Below are 18,820 nucleotides of genomic sequence, written 5' to 3'. Positions count from 1 at the left end.
CGCAAGTTAAATGACAGGAATCACGGTGTTTTACCAGGCCAGTTAATGCTTGTAAAGTAATTATGTTTTTACCGGGCTATCTTTATTTATCTCTCAAAGAAAACATTTGTTTGCAAGGAGATCTTAAATAATTTGTGACTTGTTTCTCTACATTCACCCATGACAGCTTCTTGCTGAGTACAAGTGCCGACTAAGGGAAGCTGACATAGTGGAAGAGAAGATCATTTGGGCCCAGAGCCGAGCAAAAGCTGAAGAAGAAAGGGCCCTAAACATGCTGAAGGCTGTTGGGGGGGAAGATTTCCACAAAATCGGATTGCCATCAGGTAAGGATTCTGGAAATACTGTCTCTCACCAGTTTATATTTATGATTCCTGGAGACCAATGCAATATTTGTCAGAATCACTGGTAGGACTGACATGACTCAGTGAGCTTTTAGTTTGGCTTTACATCAATAAAGCAACTTTGAAGGGTTTCGTGCAGAGATTAGAGTTAACATCTGTTTAACACTGTAAGAAACCAATGAACCAGCTCATTTTCAAGGTGTTAGATTTCCAATTAATGGCTTACCATGTAACTTTATTACAAGAATATACACCTTGATATATAGCAGCAACAAACAGACATCAAATGATTCTCTGATGGCTACATAGCTGGGTTTGAACTGAATTTAGAATTGTGGAGATGCATGTCCGAGTCTTGGGATTAAAATACCAGACTGTTTCTCTATCCAAAAATATTACCTGAGACTGCTGAGTTATGAAAACAACATTACCTTGAATTGACCAAGATAGTGTATCTTAAGGGCGTAAGATTTTGCCTTTGGTTTTGATTGCATTTGTTTGTTTTACTGTTGCAGTGCCATCCTCTTTTAGGTGGATTGTGGACAATGAGCTTCTCAGAAAACATCATTTAACCTGCCCTGATGATTACATCACTGATAAATCACCTGTTACTAGAGCACCAAGAGGTAACTTTTAAAGCAGAGAATCATTTAGACTTCTTAGAACACACTGTAAGAATTGAAGCATTGGAGGATCTAGCAGATCTGAGTATATTTTTACAGTTTGCTGCCAAAGTAGAACAAACAAGTATTACAGGCATAAAATACCACTAAAGGGACATTGTCAAAATAAAATTGATAAATGAAAAATTCTCTTCCTCTGGAATTAATGGATTATTGAATTTAAATGTGCTTAAATTGGAATTCAATGGTGGTAGCAGATTTGTTTACAGTTCTTTCCATCTGACACAAAACCTATATTAATTGTTACTTCTCTGCCTCTCTTCCATTCCATTAGCACAAAACTGCAACTACATCTTGTATACAGACAAGGGAAGTGTCACATTACAGTAAAAACTGTTTTCAGTGAAATAAAATGGTATTCTTTATTTTGGGTTTAAATTTTTCCAGCTCTAAAAATAATACATCAGTTTAATTTGCAAAAGAAAACCAGTAAGAAAAACCTTTTGGGTAATGTCAAGACTTCACTTCTTTTATTCATCTGTGAGCCCAGGGGAAAGGTTTTAGTATAATTAAAATGAAGTTTTTCAGTCAAGTCAAAACAAACAATCAATTGAGTAATCAATTTAGTCACAAATTTCAAGGGGTTTTTTTCCATCCTAATTCCAAACAAAGCCAAAAATTTAACATCTCAGAGTTTCCTCTGAGGTGACGATTTTGTTGTCTAACTATAGGAACGTGGGACTAGATGGTACATCCTCTGTATGTCAATTTTCTAACTTCCGTAAGTCCAACATGTAGGTGCTTTTTCAACTGAAAAGGACATTCTAAGTCCCAATCACTTGTAAGATTAACATAGCCTCTGAGCTTCATATAAATTGCTTTGCGTATGGCTTGTTTAATTAGTATTTCTCAAGCTTTCTTATTAAAGCAATATGCTTCATTTGTGCAAAATAAGCTATAAATGAATTGTAGAGGATTTAAAGTCTATTTTCACCATCAACAAGACTAAAATAAATTAATATACCCAGGCATAGAATAAACGCTTATAATTCATGCTTTTCTCTTCTAGAATTATATTTTATTTTGAATTGCAGGAAAATCAGAACCTGGCTACCTCAGAGACTCATTTTCTTTTCGACAGCGTCTTTCTTCGGTCTTGCAGGACCACATGCCTGCACACCTACAGAAAGTATTTAGTAGTCTGCCACGTATCTCTTTAAGCACATTAACTCTGCCTTCAACTCCAGACCTTGACCACCAGACCAAAAAGACAAATAAGGTACATTTTACAGATTTATTTGGTTTAGTCTGTCAGAACTGTAGGGCGTCCTGCTGCTCCTGTAAGAAAGGATGAATATCAACATGTTGATTTGGGCCCGTTACTTATTTGATCTATTAAGAGAAATATAGTATTTCTACATGAATTTTCAGTGCTGTATAGCTTTAATTAGGCACGTACAGATACCCTTTTTTATCATCCTCATATTTGCTGTGTTTAATTTTGCGCTACGGCCTTTGTTTTTCAAAGAAAACTAGTGCCTCCCAGAAGCCAGCCTGGAAAAATAAGAAGAGCAAAGCAGAGGAAGAAAGCGAGCGTGCCTACCTTGCCAAACTTGAGAGAAGACAGAATTACTTGAAGAACCCTCGCTTCTTCCCACCAAATGCCCTGCAGGGAAGCAAATCTCTGGTCATTTCTCAAAAAAAGGTGGAACAAACCATAGCCAGAAGAAAAGCAGAAGATAATAAAGGGTATGAAGTATATACAGTTTATTGATTCTAAGCTGGAGCATTCAGAGAGTTCCACTATAGAATTGCTGTGGATTCACACATAGATATTTGGTGTTAAATGTCTGCATGGTCTCTTAGGAAACAAAGGATGTCTGTATGCCATTTTGGTTTTGCCAAAGGATGCATTTTGCAATTTCTCATTTTATTGGTATTTAAAGAACTAGGCAGTAAGGAAATGTCTCAATATTTTTATCTTTCAGTGATACCTCATTTATTCCTGTGTTTCTTGCCAATCCACCTACTGTTTTGTTTTCTGATTATGAAGTTGGCCAGGTTTATGAGGTAAGAACTTCTTTGCAGAGGGTTAGTTCTACCCCTGAGAAGCATTACATCCGTTTATGATCTACGCAGTTCACCCAATCTTTTTGGCTTTCCCCAGCTTAACAAAAGTCTGAGTTTCTTCTTTATATTGAATTAATGACCCTTATATTGAATTAATGACCCCTTAGCTTCCTTCTTTCATACCTGCCACTGACACACTCACTGATGAAAACTAAAAGGGATCCTTTTCAGTCTCTGCTTGTTTGTTGTTTTTTTAGTATCTGATTCAGTCTTTATTGAATAAATTGAGATTTTTAGGCCGGTTGTGATGATAAATTAGCTACTCCTAGCAGAGCACTAGGGAATGGTAAATGTTATAATGAGTGATGATAAATACAATGGCATATTCTATTTTCTTTTGAATGAAGACGACAGTAGAGCTGCAAAACATCACTTCAACGTGTCATTCATTAAGACTTATCCCCCCCTCTACTTCAGCATTTGCCATTGGGCCAGGTAAGGGTTATTTTTACTGCCTTTAAAAGGTTAACACATAAGAGGTGTAATTTATCTGCTTGAACAAAGGTTTTTCAGAGACTTTCTGTTTGGTTCTGCTACCCATAGTGCTCAGTTCTTTAGAAACTGAAAGCTGACTCATGTCTCTAGGACCACTCACATCCAACTCCTAAGCAGATTCAAATGGTCTAATGAGGAATTCAAGAAGAGTAACTAACATTAAAATGTTTGCGGTTAGATTGAAATGTATCCGCAGAATAACCAGATTGAGTCAGATCCAAAATTCCTCTTGGAACAGACGTAGTAGCCACTGAAAGCATTAGTGGGGGAAAACAAGGAATAACATACATCAGTTGCAGCAAGGAAGATTAGATGAAAGAGGAAAGAAAAACGTCTTTCCTATAGTGGGATAGCCAGGCACTGGGGTAGATTGCCTGAGGAGATTGTGGTATCTCAGTTGCATCATTGGAGGAATATTTAGAAGTTAATTGCCCCCACATAAATCTCATTATCTTTTGGCAGAGGAAAACTGGGTAACGGCACTAGGTTTCTCCTCACTCTGTTTTCTGTAGTTAGAAGAAGTATATTTCGGCCAAAAAAGTCTTCTTTGAGTTCAGATTACACTGGCAAACCTTTTCTGGGCATTTGTTTTTATCAGCTTGATTTAGGCAATATGGGAAGGGTTTACAGGCACCTTTCCCGAAGGAGATGTGATCATAAATACATATGCTAACTTTGGGAAGTTTGAATTTTTTAATTCCCTGCATTTTTTTTCCTAAGGAAAATTTCCAGGAAAGGGAGGAAAAATTGCTCCTGGGATGACATGCCAGTATACAGTCCAATTTATTCCTGAATCATTAGGAGATTATGAAGATTGTATAATAGTGGAGACCCAAGTATCAGAACCTCTTGTGATCCCGATCCAAGCTAAACGACCACCTCCAGTGTTAACATGTCAGTAATGTCCAATTCTTAAGTTTCTTTAAAGTTATATGGATGTTTTTGTTTGTTTCTTTGACTGTCTCCAATTTTATGTCACCAAACAAACGTGGACAAACATTTTCTACATTTGGATATCTATTTAGTTTTCACTCATAGCAGATTTAATAGCTCCTAAATGCAATCCTGTCAAATTTTTCCTCAACTATTTATTTTTGCTCCATTAAGCTCATTTTTTTCACTGTGAGCGGGAGCCACTTTTCTAGGTTTGTGTCTTGTCAATTCTCAAACTACTAACTGTAATTACTGATCCTAAATATTAAGGAATTATGTTTTATTTATTTGATGCTGTTAATTAATATTCACAGAGCATTACATTAATTATATAGGGATATGACATATCTGCAGGATTCACCTCTCAGATATCGAGCCTCAGCTGTAACAACCAGAATTAATTTTGCTGAAACCTGCTTTGATTTTTTGTAAATTCACCTTTCCTGTAACATGGAGCTTTTTAAAAATAATCATTCAATGAAGTCTTTAAGTAGGAAGCACCATTAAAAAGTAAGATAAATGTAGAAAAATGCACCTCATACTGTTTACCTTTCAAACTGAAAGAATTTAAAGCTTTAGCATATTGATATGCAGTAATGTCTGTAAGGATTTATTTAAGAAGTAGCTGGCTTTTCCAGCTGTCCGCATAGTCTGATTTTCTGTGTTACTCATTGCAGTGCCTCACATTATAGACTGTGGTTCCTGTCTTGTTGGAGGAATAAAATCAATGATGATTTTGTGCAGAAATGAGGGATTTAGCACTGGGATGTTCTGTATCATGCCAAAGAAAGCCTGGCCACCTCCCAGTTTCAGGGTGAGTGATTAGGAGGGAAATACTAGACATGTATGGTGTGGTATGGTATGGTATGGTGTACATATATATATATAGTGTAGTTGCCCTGACACTAATCTATTCATGATATATTAGCACAGAAGTCATGGTGCCTTCCTAGGGACATCTATATTGTCCCCCTCCCTCAGAGATTCACATTTATCCTCGAAACTAATCTTCCCATACATCTTCTCCATACAAAATTATTCACAGTGAGAACAATCAGCCATTGGAATAATGTCCCTGGGGAAGTGGTGGATTCCCCAACACTTTTAAGATTCAGCTGGACAGGGTGTGCTGGGCCAACTTGTCTAGACTGGGCTTTTGCCAGAAAGGTTGCACCAGATGACCCTTGTGGTCCCTTCCAACCTGGTGTTCTATGATTCTATGGTACCTCCTGCTTGTGCTCCAGGCTGACTGGAAGAAGTTGTCTTGATCAGCAGTGAGGTGAACGTAGGCATAGATTAGAGAAAGGACAATTGGTTTGAACTTTAATCTTACTCTTAAAGCAAATAGAAATGCAATCAATTCTAATATTGATTAATCATAGAATTGTAGAATTGCCTGAGTTGGCATGGACCCACAAGGATCATCAAGTCCAACTCCTGTCCCTGCACAGGACAACCCCACAGTTCACACCGTGTGTCTGAGGACATTGTCCAGTCTCTTCTTGAACACTGTCAGGCTTGCGGCTGTGACACCTCCCTGGGGAGCCTGTTCCACTGTCCAGCACCCTCTGGGTGAAGGACCTTTTCTTGATGTCCAACCTAAACCTCCCCTGGCACATCTTCCTGCCATTCCCTCAGGTTCTGTTGTTCATCACTAAAGAGAAGAGTTTGGCACCTGCCCCTCCTCCTCCCCTTGATGTTATTTCCTCTCCCTTCTCACCAAAGATAGCACCTTTCTGCACCTGTAGACACTAACAGTCTACTCCAATACTGCTCTGTCTTTAGCTTTCCGTCACAAAACAGGGTCTGGGACAAAGAAGAAAAGATGTGACTACTAGATTGGCATTTTATGTGCTGGAGGAAAGGCTAATGGGATAGCTGATGTGCCAGGTTGTCCCCCCTGAAATGCTTTACAGTTCCAACTCAAAGTGAGTTGTAAGTATGGAGACACAGGCAGAGCTTCTGTGTGTAGCTGTTCTTCCATGAGCATGAATTCTGGGGCTACTGACACTAGAATTTGTCTTTGGAAATGCCACCTTCCCTCCTGCTTTCACCACGTGAATAATAAAACATGGAGCATTTCTTCTAATTGAGCCATATACATCAGCCACATACTTTTCAGATACATGAAAAAAATAGATCGTAAGAGATAGAACAGTGATGTTGTAGCATACTGCTTGTTTTAGGTAACCCTGTATGTTAAAAACAACCTGATCAATTTTTAATGTATTTTTAAACACCTTAGGATGTTGCCGCTGTTGGTTTTGTGATTCAAGATCCTTTTGGAATTCACCCTGCTGTTTTTAAGCTAGCTCCAGGGGAGACTATAACAGTAGAGGTTAGTACCAACTGCTAGAGAAAGTCTTTGTACCTTACCAAATACTTTAGCAGACAAGATCATTCTAGAAGATCTTGGCCGGACCTTGGGAATTTGGGGTTGTGTGAACAAAAGTGCTGAAATCCTTTTGTGCAATTATGCTGGAAGAATTGCAATTGTGAGTCTTATTGGAGGGTCTTTCATTGCAGCTTCCAGGTTTTCCTTAACCCGCTCAGGTTTTCCACATGCAAAGAATCCTGTAGAGAAAACAGGAATCTGAGAACACCAGAGTCCTTATTTCACTCCAGCTGGGGCATCAAGTCCAAGTAACTTTTCCTTTCTGAACTTCCTTGAAAAGAAAGAACATTTTGGAAAAAAAAACCACAAGAAATCTTTCATTGTAGAGCAGCAGGTACAAATCCACCACTTTTGCTGTGATCTTTCCTGAAAAAGATCCTGCAGTAGGTGTGCATTAACAGCTGTCACCTCTGCTTTCTCTGATGTGGGTCATATTTTATTATAGCATAACTATGAAGAGAGGAAGAGTGCCATCAAGGGCATGGCCAGCCTCCAGCCCCTCATTTCTCAAGTACCTCCTGGTTGCTGATAAGAGGAACAGCTCAAGCAGGTGTGAATAATGAGAAACGTTTCTCCTCCTGCGTTGCTTCAGCAGGGCCAGGCACACATGGGAGGGAAGGATCAGATTGATTTAGCACGAGTTAGGTTTGTGGGCTGTGATGGACAGCAGGCAGAAGAACGTTGCTGGAGCCAAATGTTGCAGAGTTTTAGCCCCCTGAATCCTTTTTGTTGAGGCAGAGCTGAGGGAGCGCACACAGCAGCTGCCTGGCTCACATCACTGTAGCTTGACAGGGAGCAGTGACATTGCTCAGTAAGGGACCAATTCTGAGGGTGCAATTTGTACAACTAACCCAGCAGGCTGCCTACACTTCTGGTGACCTTCCAGATACACACAGGTAAGCTTTGTGACCCAGAAAACATCTATTTCTTTCTAGTCTGTATTAAGGGAATGTGACACTCTTCCTTGCAAATGTACGATTTAATTACTAATAGAGCTGTCCTTTAGTAAACATTTACAAATTAAAGTTTATTACTTCCTGGGGAGAAAGCAGTTACAGACGTTGCTATTTCACTTCTCTCTTTCAGGTAGCGTTTTTCCCTTCTACTCCTGAAGTCTCACAGCAAATATACACCATTGTTTGTGACAATTGCCAGGTTAATGATGTTACAGTCACAGGTTTGTTTCTAACACCTTTCAGGGATCGTGTTTTAGATATTCAAATAATGTGAGTGGTGGCTGATGGCTTAAAACGATAAGATTTTATGTCATTGGGTTAAGTAAATACTTTGTTCCCTGATAGTGTGAAATGCTAAGCATTTCATTATTATTACTATTACTACTACTACTGCTACTCCATCCTGTTGCATAAAATACATGGGATTCAGAAAGCACTGAGCTCTTAACCCACTGTAGACAAAACTTCAACTGTAAAATGCCATCAAGGAGCAGAAAACAACAGCTGTAGTCAGGTGAAATTCATTTCTTAGGCTTTTGTTTCAATAAGATAACATGACAAACTAGAAGTACATTCGGGTGTGAAGCAAATTTGGGGCATATCTTGGACTAGGGTATTCAGGAGAGGCAGTTTTTGTATTAGCTAATGAAAGCAGGTGAAATTATTGTAAATATTAGTGCTTGTTCTGTAATATATTTGTGAATGCTCTAACATTAGGCTTGACTTGTCTATTTAATAACTTTATTACAGGTATTTCCTTTGGAAATTCTTTATTAGTGTATTTGCTGCTTATTTTTGGTTTTATATACTACTCAAAACATCTGGGAGCCGCTTTATCAACCATTGTGAACACACTGCTCACTTCAGTAAAACGATGCTGATGTAAGTGAGCTGAGGTTGTGGCCCTGAAATCCAAATCAGTTCAATTCACAAAGTGAAGACCTCTATTGATATATGTTGATGAACAAAGAACATCAGGAATATATCGTACAATTAACACTTCGGAGTTCTGAAACTTGAGGAAACACCAGATATAATCAGTAATGCCCATTGCTGGCATTTGCTGCTAATAACTAGTATGAACAACGTTAATAGCCAAACGGTAAACAGTAATATCTACTTATTTCTTCGAGGGGTTGGACAGCTGATAGCTCTGGAGCTTTTGTTCGTCATGGGTGGAGAAAACAAACCTGAACCTGGTGAAGTTACTGACATAACAGCAAAGCACCTCATACGATTCGAGCCCCAAAACCCACACAGCACCGAGGAGAAGAAAATGGTTATAAGAAACTCCACGTATGTAGCTGGTATTACTAGAGTAATGTTCTGCGATCCTGGTGGGGCTCTCATTTGTGATACTAAACTCTCTGAAGCTGGAGAAATCTTCATGCACTTGATAAAATCTGCGCGGAAACGTTGCTTCTTTTTGCTTCGTTATTTAGTAACGTTCAAGGATATGCTCGTCAGAGCAGGAACATTGTGTATAGATCAAACATTATGGCAACCATTAGCCATGTTATTTGGTTCATACGCTGCCAAGCTCAATGTATTTGCCTCAGTATAGATAAATCTACAATTTCAAAAGATTTGTGTGGATGGCTGCAGGAAATATTTAACAGGGTCTAGATGGTTCTAAGGATGCAATTCTGTCTGTTCTCCCACAGGACAAGACATAACACATCTTGGACCCCACTGGATTTCCAGTGGTTAAAACAGGATCCCACTGTAACTTGCTCATATTAAAACTTTCACATGATTCCTACTATTGAATTCTAATAGATTTAAATATAAAAGCTATTTGAGGTCAAGGTGTATGTCCATATGTACAATTATGTTGTACTGAACACAGAGACATGTTGATTTTGCTCCAAATCAGCTGGGCAATAATAGAAGGACGCTAATGTACATGATTACAGTAATTAGAGGCTGCAGACCATCAAAGCAGTGAGGAGGTCAGTACTGCGTTTAGATACGTTAATGCAAATTGCTTCTTGCTGCAGGGAATTTCCAGAAGTTTGTTCTGTGACCTGGAAACCACACATGCATAGTGCCAGAACAAAGTGCTGTTTGGGTACAGAAAGTGTGATTTAGTGTGTGGGATGCTCAAATTAGCACAGTGACTATGCCAATTTCCACATGTTCTGTGTGTTACAATCATGACAACGGTCCCTGCACGTCCGGTGCCAGCATTTCTATGAAACAAAGTTGCAGAAGCTTTTGTCTGCTGAACAAAGTGATACAAGAAATTGTATCAGTTAGGTTTTATGTGATTGATACTGACTTTAAAATTCCAGTGTCCTTCTTCCCCTTAGTAAGGCAAAGTTCTTGAAGTCAGCATGAGCAAGGTTTTAAAACCCATTAATCCATTCCAGGGAATATATTTCTGGAGAACCAATCTATTTAAGCAACCTTTTCTGGATTGCAAACAATATTACAGAACCATTGCTATCATCTTAGCTGGAGCCTCTGGGTTTGTTGTGGTTAAAAGCCACAGCTTGCACTTGGATTAAATTCAGAATTTTATGCAGATCATCAGCAGTGATCCAATGCAAACATACTGATATCAGCAGGAACGCTCCTGTTGACCTCAGATTCTTGAAAGCAAAATTACAGAGGTTCCTAGAAGTTGCATTATATGACAAGTTAAATAAGTGTACTATCAGCAAGTTTGCTGATGACATGAAGCTGGGAGGAGTGGCTGACACTGGAAGCTGTGCTGCCATCAGAGACCTGGACAGGCTGGAGAGTTGGGCAGGGAAAAATTTAATGAAATATAACAAGGGCAAGTGTAGAGTCTTGAATCTGGGCAGGAACAACCCCAGGTTCCAGTATAAGTTGGGGAATGACCTATTAGAGAGCAGTGTAGGGGAAAGGGACCTGGGGGTCCTGGGGACAGCAGGATGACCATGAGCCAGCACTGGGCCCTTGTGGCCAGGAAGCCAATGGTACCTGGGGTGGATTAGAAGGGGGGTGGTCAGTAGGTCAGAGAGGTTCTCCTGCCCCTCTGCTCTGCCCTGGGGAGACCACACCTGGAATATTGTGTCCAGTTGTGGCCCCTCAGTTCCAGCAGGACAGGGAACTGCTGGAGAGAGTCCAGCGCAGGGCAACAAAGATGCTGAAGGGAGTGGAGCATCTCCCGTGTGAGGAAAGGCTGAGGGAGCTGGAGAAGAGGAGACTGAGGGGTGACCTCATTCATGTTTACAGATATATAAAGGGTGAGTGTCAGAAGGATGGAGCCAGGCTTCTTCTCAGTGACCAATGATAGGACAAGGGGTAATGGGTTCAAACTGGAACACAAGAGGTTCCACTTAAATTTGAGAAGACACTTCTTCGTGAGGGTGCCAGAGCCTGGCCCAGGCTGCCCAGGGGGGTTGTGGAGTCTCCTTCTCTGCAGACATTCCAACCCGCCTGGACACCTTCCTGTGTAACCTCATCTGGGTGTTCCTGCTCCATGGGGGGATTGCACTGGATGAGCTTTTGAGGTCCCTTCCAATCCCTGACATTCTGTGATTCTGTGTGAAATAAGGCCAAAAAAAAAAGTGTTAACATATCTTGCATATTTATGTAATGTACTTCCATATATTAGCATGCTCTTTGTACAATTTCTGTATGCTGCCTCATCAGCTTTGTAGATCAGAAAGCCTGCTAAGTCTAACCTGTGTAATTTTTAAGGAGAGGAATTCCCTCTGTGGAAAAAGTGAAAATTTTCTCCCAATATCTTACTCAAAAATGCCTGTTTTTTAATTACGGTTTTTTGTTGTTTACTGATCTCTTTGCAGCCCCATAGAACTGCCTTTCTACTGGCAGATAATGAAGCCTAACCTGAAACCGTTAATACCAGGAAAAACTGCAGCCTCGATGGAGCTCAAATATGATCAAGACACAGAGTCAGCCTTCTCCCTAAATCCTGAGCAGGGAGTTTTGCTTCCCCACGCTGATCATGAATTTATTCTCACTTACACTCCACAGGAGGTACAGCTCATGATTCCTTCCTATCTACAAACTCCAGCTGTGTATTTTCATGCAAGTCATAAAAGCCTTACTGTGCAGCTTTCTGAATTAAATTTAATTAGACGGGACTATGCTCTGATAAACAGTGCTCAAAATGTTGAGAGTTACTAAAAGAAAACATGTTTTGACTGCAAAATTTGAGACAGTTGCTGATCTCATGTCGGTTTTGGGACTGATTGGACACCATTAATTTTACACTGAAACTGTGGACACGTCCTCAAAACTGCAGCTGTGCTGGCTGGTGAAGTTACCAGCTCCTCCACAATCCCCTTCCCATCTGCTCTGGGGATGTGTCCTCTACATTCTGTAGCCTCAATGAGTTTGGGTAGAAAACAGGGATTATTTAAACCATTTCCAGCTGTAACTTTGGGGGTTTAAATGGATCCTATGAATGTCTATGGGGTAAATTAAAGGGGCAATAGCAGAGACAGAGGCTGGTGTGCAGCTGTGGGGAAAGAGGGTGCGATGATGTTTGAATGCAGCTGTGCCAGTGACTGTTGTCTTAGTTTCTGCTCCCTCATCCATGTAAATAAAGAGCATGAGCTCACAATATTTAAAGAAACTCAATCCAAAGTAAGCCCAAGAGTGGGAATATCCATGCTGTGGTGATTGACAGATGTAGGAATGCCTCAAGTAAGTATGGAAGATGAATTAAACACTTGTTTTTCTTTTTTTTTTTTAATACTTAATGGAAAAATATATTAATGATGTCCTAAGGATTTTAATTTGTTAACAAAAATATATTGAATTAACACATAGATTAATATCTCTCTATAAACAAATGAATCTCTTGCAAAGACCTTCAGATGTAAGGCCTGCTTCCATGTTTCCATTTTTCCCCCCATTAGAATATAGAAGGCATCCTCTTTTTCCATGATGGAAAAGTGGTTGTTTCTTATTCAAAATCAGATTGATGGTCAATGAAGCTAAATACCCTGGAGCAGTTAGAAGAAATTTGAAGTTAATGCAGCAATGCTTATCTCAATTTGGGGAGCATTTCCAGATGCCTGTGTGTAGTATGCAATATACTAGGGAAATAATAACAGACATGTTAAAAATGAGTATTTTTCTTGGAACCATATACCATGAGATCAGAATCTGGCTTAATATCTTGCAATCAAACATGTTTTCTTGTCATAACTCTAGAGTTTGAATACTGTTTATTAGAGCTTAGCACTCTGATCATCAACCTTTAGACGTAAACTACTTTTTCATCCTTTTTTTTTAATCCTCAACATAACTGGTCACTTGACATTAAAATCCTTCTTTATGTATGTAGCTGAAGAATTATCACAGTGTGATTCAGATGGTACTGAGGGACATCCCAGAATCACCTTGGTAAGCAGAGAAACTGTATTTTCCGGTAAGATCTGTCGCCACATTTTAGCTTTGCTGTTACATTAAGTTTCTGGGATTCTTGGTCTTTCTGGTGATGATGGACTGACAATTGTAAATTATTTTATCTTCACAACTTAGAGTGGTAAAAAGAGTGTCCCTGTGAGCTTCCCTCATATGCCTGAGCCAGGACTGCACCTCTTGAAAAAAGATAACGCTGTCATTTTGTCTGCTGATTTCCCAGACTTTCTGCTGAGATTTCCAGCAGCTTTTCCTGTTATTACTGTTTGTCCCAGCAGCCTATAACTTACATACTTGTTCTGGGGCACTTTAAAGAGCCACTGGAATTTTTTGTCCAGTTTTTAATTGTCCCCAACATAGTTGCACACTGGCAGTTTGTCATTGAGACGCTTCTGATGATTATTGATTTTGATCTGGCAATTAAAAGATGGGGTCCAGTTTAAACACCGATTTAAAATGCTTAATAATTCTACCATATTTCCTCCCAAAGTTCAGTAAGAGAGGGGATGCTTCAAAACATCCCAGAATACAAAGCAGAGGATGCAATAGCGCTGGAAATAGAAGTTAAAGGCTCAACAGAACCATTTCAGCTTCTCCTGGAACCATACGCCATCATCATCCCTGGAGAAAACTTTATTGGTGTAAATGTCAGAAGAACATTTAAGGTTTGTTTGCTTTTGACTTTGTTATTGTCTGCTTTTTGTCACTGGGTGCCATAGGTGTTATTAGAAGATATCAGACAGTCCATGCTCTTTTAATTGTTCTTAAATATTTTTAAAGGGGCCGCATTGCAGGTCTGCTCAGCCCCATGCTCCAGGCAGCACACTTTGCTCTTTTTTCATCTCTCCAGTTTGATACCACAGAGTATTACCCTTGTAAATGTTTTTCTGGGTCACAAACCTGTTGCTTATCACTCCTGTAGAGTAAAAGTTTTCCAGTTGGAAGGAAGAGCCTATAGATTATTTAATTGCTTTGTAACAGAGGCACTGTTTATTGAAAGGACTAAGCAAGCACAGAAGAGCTGCAAAAGTCAGATGTGCTGCAGCTTTCTGGACTTTATTTCCTGCAGGTTCTGATAATTTCTGTTTGTGCTGCTGTAATTGCCCCCTCACTCAGCATCCTCTTCTCTATAGCTGAGGATCCTTTGGATCTTAAACTCACTTGGGAATAATGGGCTTGTTATAAGAGCCAAACAGGAAGACATTTCCAAGTTAATGGTCTTTCCATTTTTTCTTAAAGATACCACTAATCAGCATTTATTTTTATGCTTTCTCTTTTTAGAAGTGCATTTTCAGCTTAAGACAGGCATTTCATACTTTTAGTAATCCAGTACAGCTACATGTGTGGTAGTTAAGTCACTTACTGATAATATAATGACACTCCTCACATTTTTCTCCAACTATTTTTTTAAGTCTTAAAAAAATAAGACTTTGGACTGTGCTTAGAGACGATTGTGCTTCAGAGAACAAAGTTATTTGCTGTAATTAAGAAATAATGTCCAAACAGATCTGAAGAGCAGGCCAAAGATTTCAAGCGCTTCCATCTCCCTCACAAACAGATCCTTTGGCAAATAAAGGCTGCTCTCAAAAGAAGGATTTCCAGTTTGTGTTGAAGGCTTGTAACGTTTTTGAAAAATGGGGAAAAAAGTTTAAAAGGCTTCAAATATTCTTGAAAAGAATGGTTAATGGATTGCCTTTAAGTTTCAGGAAACACCTTCAGGAGCATGAAGGTAGCCGCTGAGTTAGTCTGACTAAATATAGTGTTTGCAGCATAGATTCCATATCTGAGCTACCTGCTCTCAACTTTCCTCATAGATCTGGTTTGCAGCATCCAGGAGGTGATTTGTCTCATCCCCCAGGCTAAAATAGATCAGAGGAATTGCTCCCAGCATTCTCTAATTTGCTTTATTTTCAGAAAAGAGAATTCCTAGGACATGAAGTCAAGTGATGATGTTACAGACACCTGAAATCTACTCAGGTGAATCCTACTTCTTCTTGTCCTTGTTTTATATCACAGAGGAGAAGGGAGAGGACAAAACATTATAATGAAAATAACAGTAGTTAGTGTGTGGTACTGAGTTAGTACTGGTCGAGTCAGAGTTTAGATGAAGTTCTGTGCCTTTCCACTCTTACCATGCTCAATTTATTTCAAGATTTAAGTGAAGAAACAGCATGCTTTAGCTAAATTCAAGGTGTATTAGTAGGTCATAATGTTTAGAAATCATGATATGGTTGGAGTTCGCAAGGTATGTAAAGTAAGACTTGTGAAACCTGGTTTGCAGTGCATCAGTACTCTCAGCAAATTGGCTTGTTGCTATGAAAGCTTCAAGTGCATTAATTGTCTCGTTGATTTTAATTGTTTCAGATGTGGAATAACAGCAAATCATTGATCAAGTACACATGGGAGAAAATCATCGCCTGTGACATCTTGGAAGTTGAACCTCATACTGGTGCCATAGGTAAAGTGTCTGTGCCTTGCAAGCATCAGTTAATAACAGAAATATTTAAATTGGTATGAGTGGAAAAAAATGATCCCCAGTCCACTGGAGCCGACAGGACATTTAATTTGGTTCCAGGAGTTACAGTAACCACAACAGGTGGTTTCTTTGCAAAATAGTGAGACAGGACCCTGATATTTTTTCTTTTTTATTTTTTCCTAGAAATGAATAAATGCTGCGAATTTGAACTGGCAATTACTGGATGGAAACCTGGGTGCATCAGCCATAACCTGCAGTGTAAAATTGAACACTGCCCAGAGCCAGTTGTGCTGCATGTTGAGGCTGCGTTTAAGGTACGAAACAGTTCGGTGTTGGGGGATGACTCGTTGTGGGGCCTCATTATTGTCCATATAAATCTTTTTGCCTCTTAAAGGCCTGACAAATCTAATGCGGTTACGAACAAGAGGTATTTTTTGTTGTCTAATAACTATTGAGCCAATGTCGATATTCCCATGACAGTAAGATTGTTTTTCTGTATTACACGCAATGCATTTGCTTTCTGCTGTTCTTCATGAAAATGAATGTTAATATTAGCTAATGTAGCTTCTTAATTAGGCAGTTTTGGCAGAAGTGTCCATTCTGACATCTGTTTCCTGGCGTCTTAGGGTCCACTTCTTCATATTGATGTTCCATCGCTCCAGTTAGGTTTGATTAAGCGGGGTGAGAGTGTGTTAAAAACCTTTGAGATTCAGAATCTGTGTCAGCTGCCAGCACAATGGAGAATGCAAGAAAACCCGGTTTGTCTGGCTGAAAGGAATGAAGAGGTGAGTCACTGCTATAGCTGGTCATGCTCCCCTTTAGATATTTCTTCCTTATGTTTAGGAGTTGTAATATTCATCCCAGATATCAAAAGTTCTCATTTCTGTGACTTCTTATGAGACTGGCTCTCCAGAAGTATGCAAGTTCTTTTGAGAATAAATGCTTCTTTGTTGTTTTTTTTTTCCCTCTATTTCCACTTATTACAAATTCCCTGCCAGCCTGATTCAAAGAGATATGGAGTATTTCCTCTATGACAGGGATTTCATCTGCTGCTGACCTAAATAAAAGGACAAGACTTTATCAGAACTGAGGTTGTTGAACGCTTGTCCTATGTACCCACATCAGCATCTCAAACAAGAATCTCAGACAAACTGAATTGGGCCTTTTGGCTTTAAACAATGGTTTTGAAACACACAGGTGCCTCCCAAAATGACTTCTTACCACAAAGATTACTAAAACCGTTGTTTAGTATTATCAAGGCTGCGATGTGTCAAATGCAGTCCCTTCCAGTCTTTGCAGAGCTCATTCCACCATTTCACACAAAATAACTAAAGCAGCTTGGACGTAATACTGGTGACGAAGGTTTGAGTGACAGCTGCTATCTGCAGACCATCATGTATTCCTGAAACTAAGAAAATAAAATCATTATTTTGATTATCTGTGGCACACAGTGGACTTTGTAGCTAGATTTCTCCTTGGTGTTGTGCATTAAAGTGAGGAAATCTGGGCTCTGGGGTAAATGCTTTTTGTTGCGACAAAAGACCAAATTCTGCCTTTAGGGCATGATTACTCATGAAAGGAATTGAGTTAATTTGTTTCATGGCAAAATTGGTCTAAATGTTGTCCAGATGTTTTGTTTTTCTGGATACACTGTCAGTTTTGCAACAGAGAGAGGAGCTTGTTCAGTAGGAACTTTCCATTGAGCATCAGGAGATGGAAGCCTGTGGGAAGTTGCACTGTATCCCCATGAGTTCCTGAGCTTTGTTTTCTATGTATCATATAGGTGTCTCACCAGCTTTGGGTGCAAGTTGATGGAAAAAGAATAGATTTATGAGTGGTGGTTATGGCACCCTTGCAAAACAGTTGTGTGTGTGTCTACCCCTTTTCCTTCAGAACAACTAATTAATTACAATTAATTAATGGAACAGAACAAGTAATTATTGGAAACGTTCAAGGCCAGGTTGGATGGGGCTCTGAGCATCCTGATTGGGGTGAAGGTGTCCCTGCTCATGGCAGGGGGTTGGACTCGCTGACCTTTAAAAGTCCCTTCCAACCCAAACTATTCTTTGATTCTATGATAATCAAAGGTGCCTGATAAGAGGACACCCTGTCCTCTCAGTCCTCAAGTCCTTACTTCTCACTGTTATTCCTTTGTCCCCTGCCATTCCCAACAATTTCCGGAACTCCAGAGAGATTTTAGACTTAATCTCTTGACTTTGTCGTCCCAGAGCATCTTCATATCCCAGTGAAGATCACAGATAACTGCTCCATTCCTCCTGCATGGGATCTACCCCTTTGTGTTCCTACCCCACACTGGTGCTCCTTCTAATTCCACCTATCCAGCCCTATTTTCTCAACCTTTCTGTCCAAGAATCTCGATTTGCGGCATCTTGTGTAGCTGCTGCTCAGCCCCTTGACTTTTGGGAGTGTGACTCCAGGGGCTGAGAGAAAGGACATATCTGAGGAAAAAACAGTTACACGCAAGTCCTGATCAGCTCGTGTGGCTTCAGCATTTTACATTTGCTTTTCAGGTGTCAAAGAAATCTCTTTATTCTCTCCTAGGTATCTCCCTTTACCATTCAACCATCTGCTGGAGAAATACCTCCTTTGGGTATATGCAGCGTGTCAGTTCAGTTCACGTCATTGCTGTGCCGGCGTTTCCAGACAGTATTAGAGCTAGAGGTAGAAAATGGAGAAGGAAGGTAAGGGGGAAAAGTGGTGTGATTTTCACTTTAGGTAGTTTTATCTCCTAAAACAAAAAGAGGAGGAATTTGGAGTGGGGTTGTGTAACCTATCAATGAACTATCCAATCGTTAATATTGCTAAATAAACATAATCATCATTCTTTCCAGCGTGCTATTGTATATCTAGCACAATTCATTAACGATAACAATAGACCATCTGTGTGTTTATTTCCAGTCACCTTCCTGTTTTGGTTGAAGTTCAGACCCCCCAAGCATGTCTGATATCCAGTCATCTAGTTTTCACTGAAATTTATACCGGAGTTCCTGCCAAAGCAACCAGCAAACTTTTTAACCAGACGCTGCTGCCAGCAAAATACTTATGGGGAAAGGTAAATGTGCTTCTAATGGATGAAGAATACA

At 39.7% G+C, this 18,820-nt stretch overlaps 1 protein-coding gene across 1 annotated transcript in view; it reads left to right on the top strand.

The window, feature by feature from the left end:
* The window catches only part of DLEC1 (DLEC1 cilia and flagella associated protein), a gene marked incomplete at its 5' end in the record, with an annotated part of 42,488 nt that overhangs the window by 3,519 nt on the left and 20,149 nt on the right, over window positions 1-18,820 (top strand). The window contains 19 exons of the mRNA XM_082044627.1: window positions 167-323; window positions 857-967; window positions 2,059-2,243; window positions 2,493-2,713; window positions 2,953-3,034; window positions 3,442-3,529; window positions 4,310-4,483; window positions 5,200-5,336; window positions 6,768-6,864; window positions 8,008-8,094; window positions 9,007-9,169; window positions 11,653-11,845; window positions 13,164-13,222; window positions 13,731-13,905; window positions 15,605-15,698; window positions 15,900-16,030; window positions 16,343-16,501; window positions 18,279-18,418; window positions 18,636-18,789. Coding sequence (XP_081900753.1) covers window positions 167-323; window positions 857-967; window positions 2,059-2,243; window positions 2,493-2,713; window positions 2,953-3,034; window positions 3,442-3,529; window positions 4,310-4,483; window positions 5,200-5,336; window positions 6,768-6,864; window positions 8,008-8,094; window positions 9,007-9,169; window positions 11,653-11,845; window positions 13,164-13,222; window positions 13,731-13,905; window positions 15,605-15,698; window positions 15,900-16,030; window positions 16,343-16,501; window positions 18,279-18,418; window positions 18,636-18,789 — 2,607 coding nt within the window. The remainder of the gene's footprint in view (window positions 1-166; window positions 324-856; window positions 968-2,058; window positions 2,244-2,492; window positions 2,714-2,952; window positions 3,035-3,441; window positions 3,530-4,309; window positions 4,484-5,199; window positions 5,337-6,767; window positions 6,865-8,007; window positions 8,095-9,006; window positions 9,170-11,652; window positions 11,846-13,163; window positions 13,223-13,730; window positions 13,906-15,604; window positions 15,699-15,899; window positions 16,031-16,342; window positions 16,502-18,278; window positions 18,419-18,635; window positions 18,790-18,820) is intronic.

This window comes from Streptopelia decaocto (genome assembly GCF_964273445.1).
Source record: "Streptopelia decaocto genome assembly, chromosome: 2".
NCBI lineage: Eukaryota > Metazoa > Chordata > Aves > Columbiformes > Columbidae > Streptopelia > Streptopelia decaocto.
This window is presented reverse-complemented; position numbering and strand designations above follow the sequence as displayed.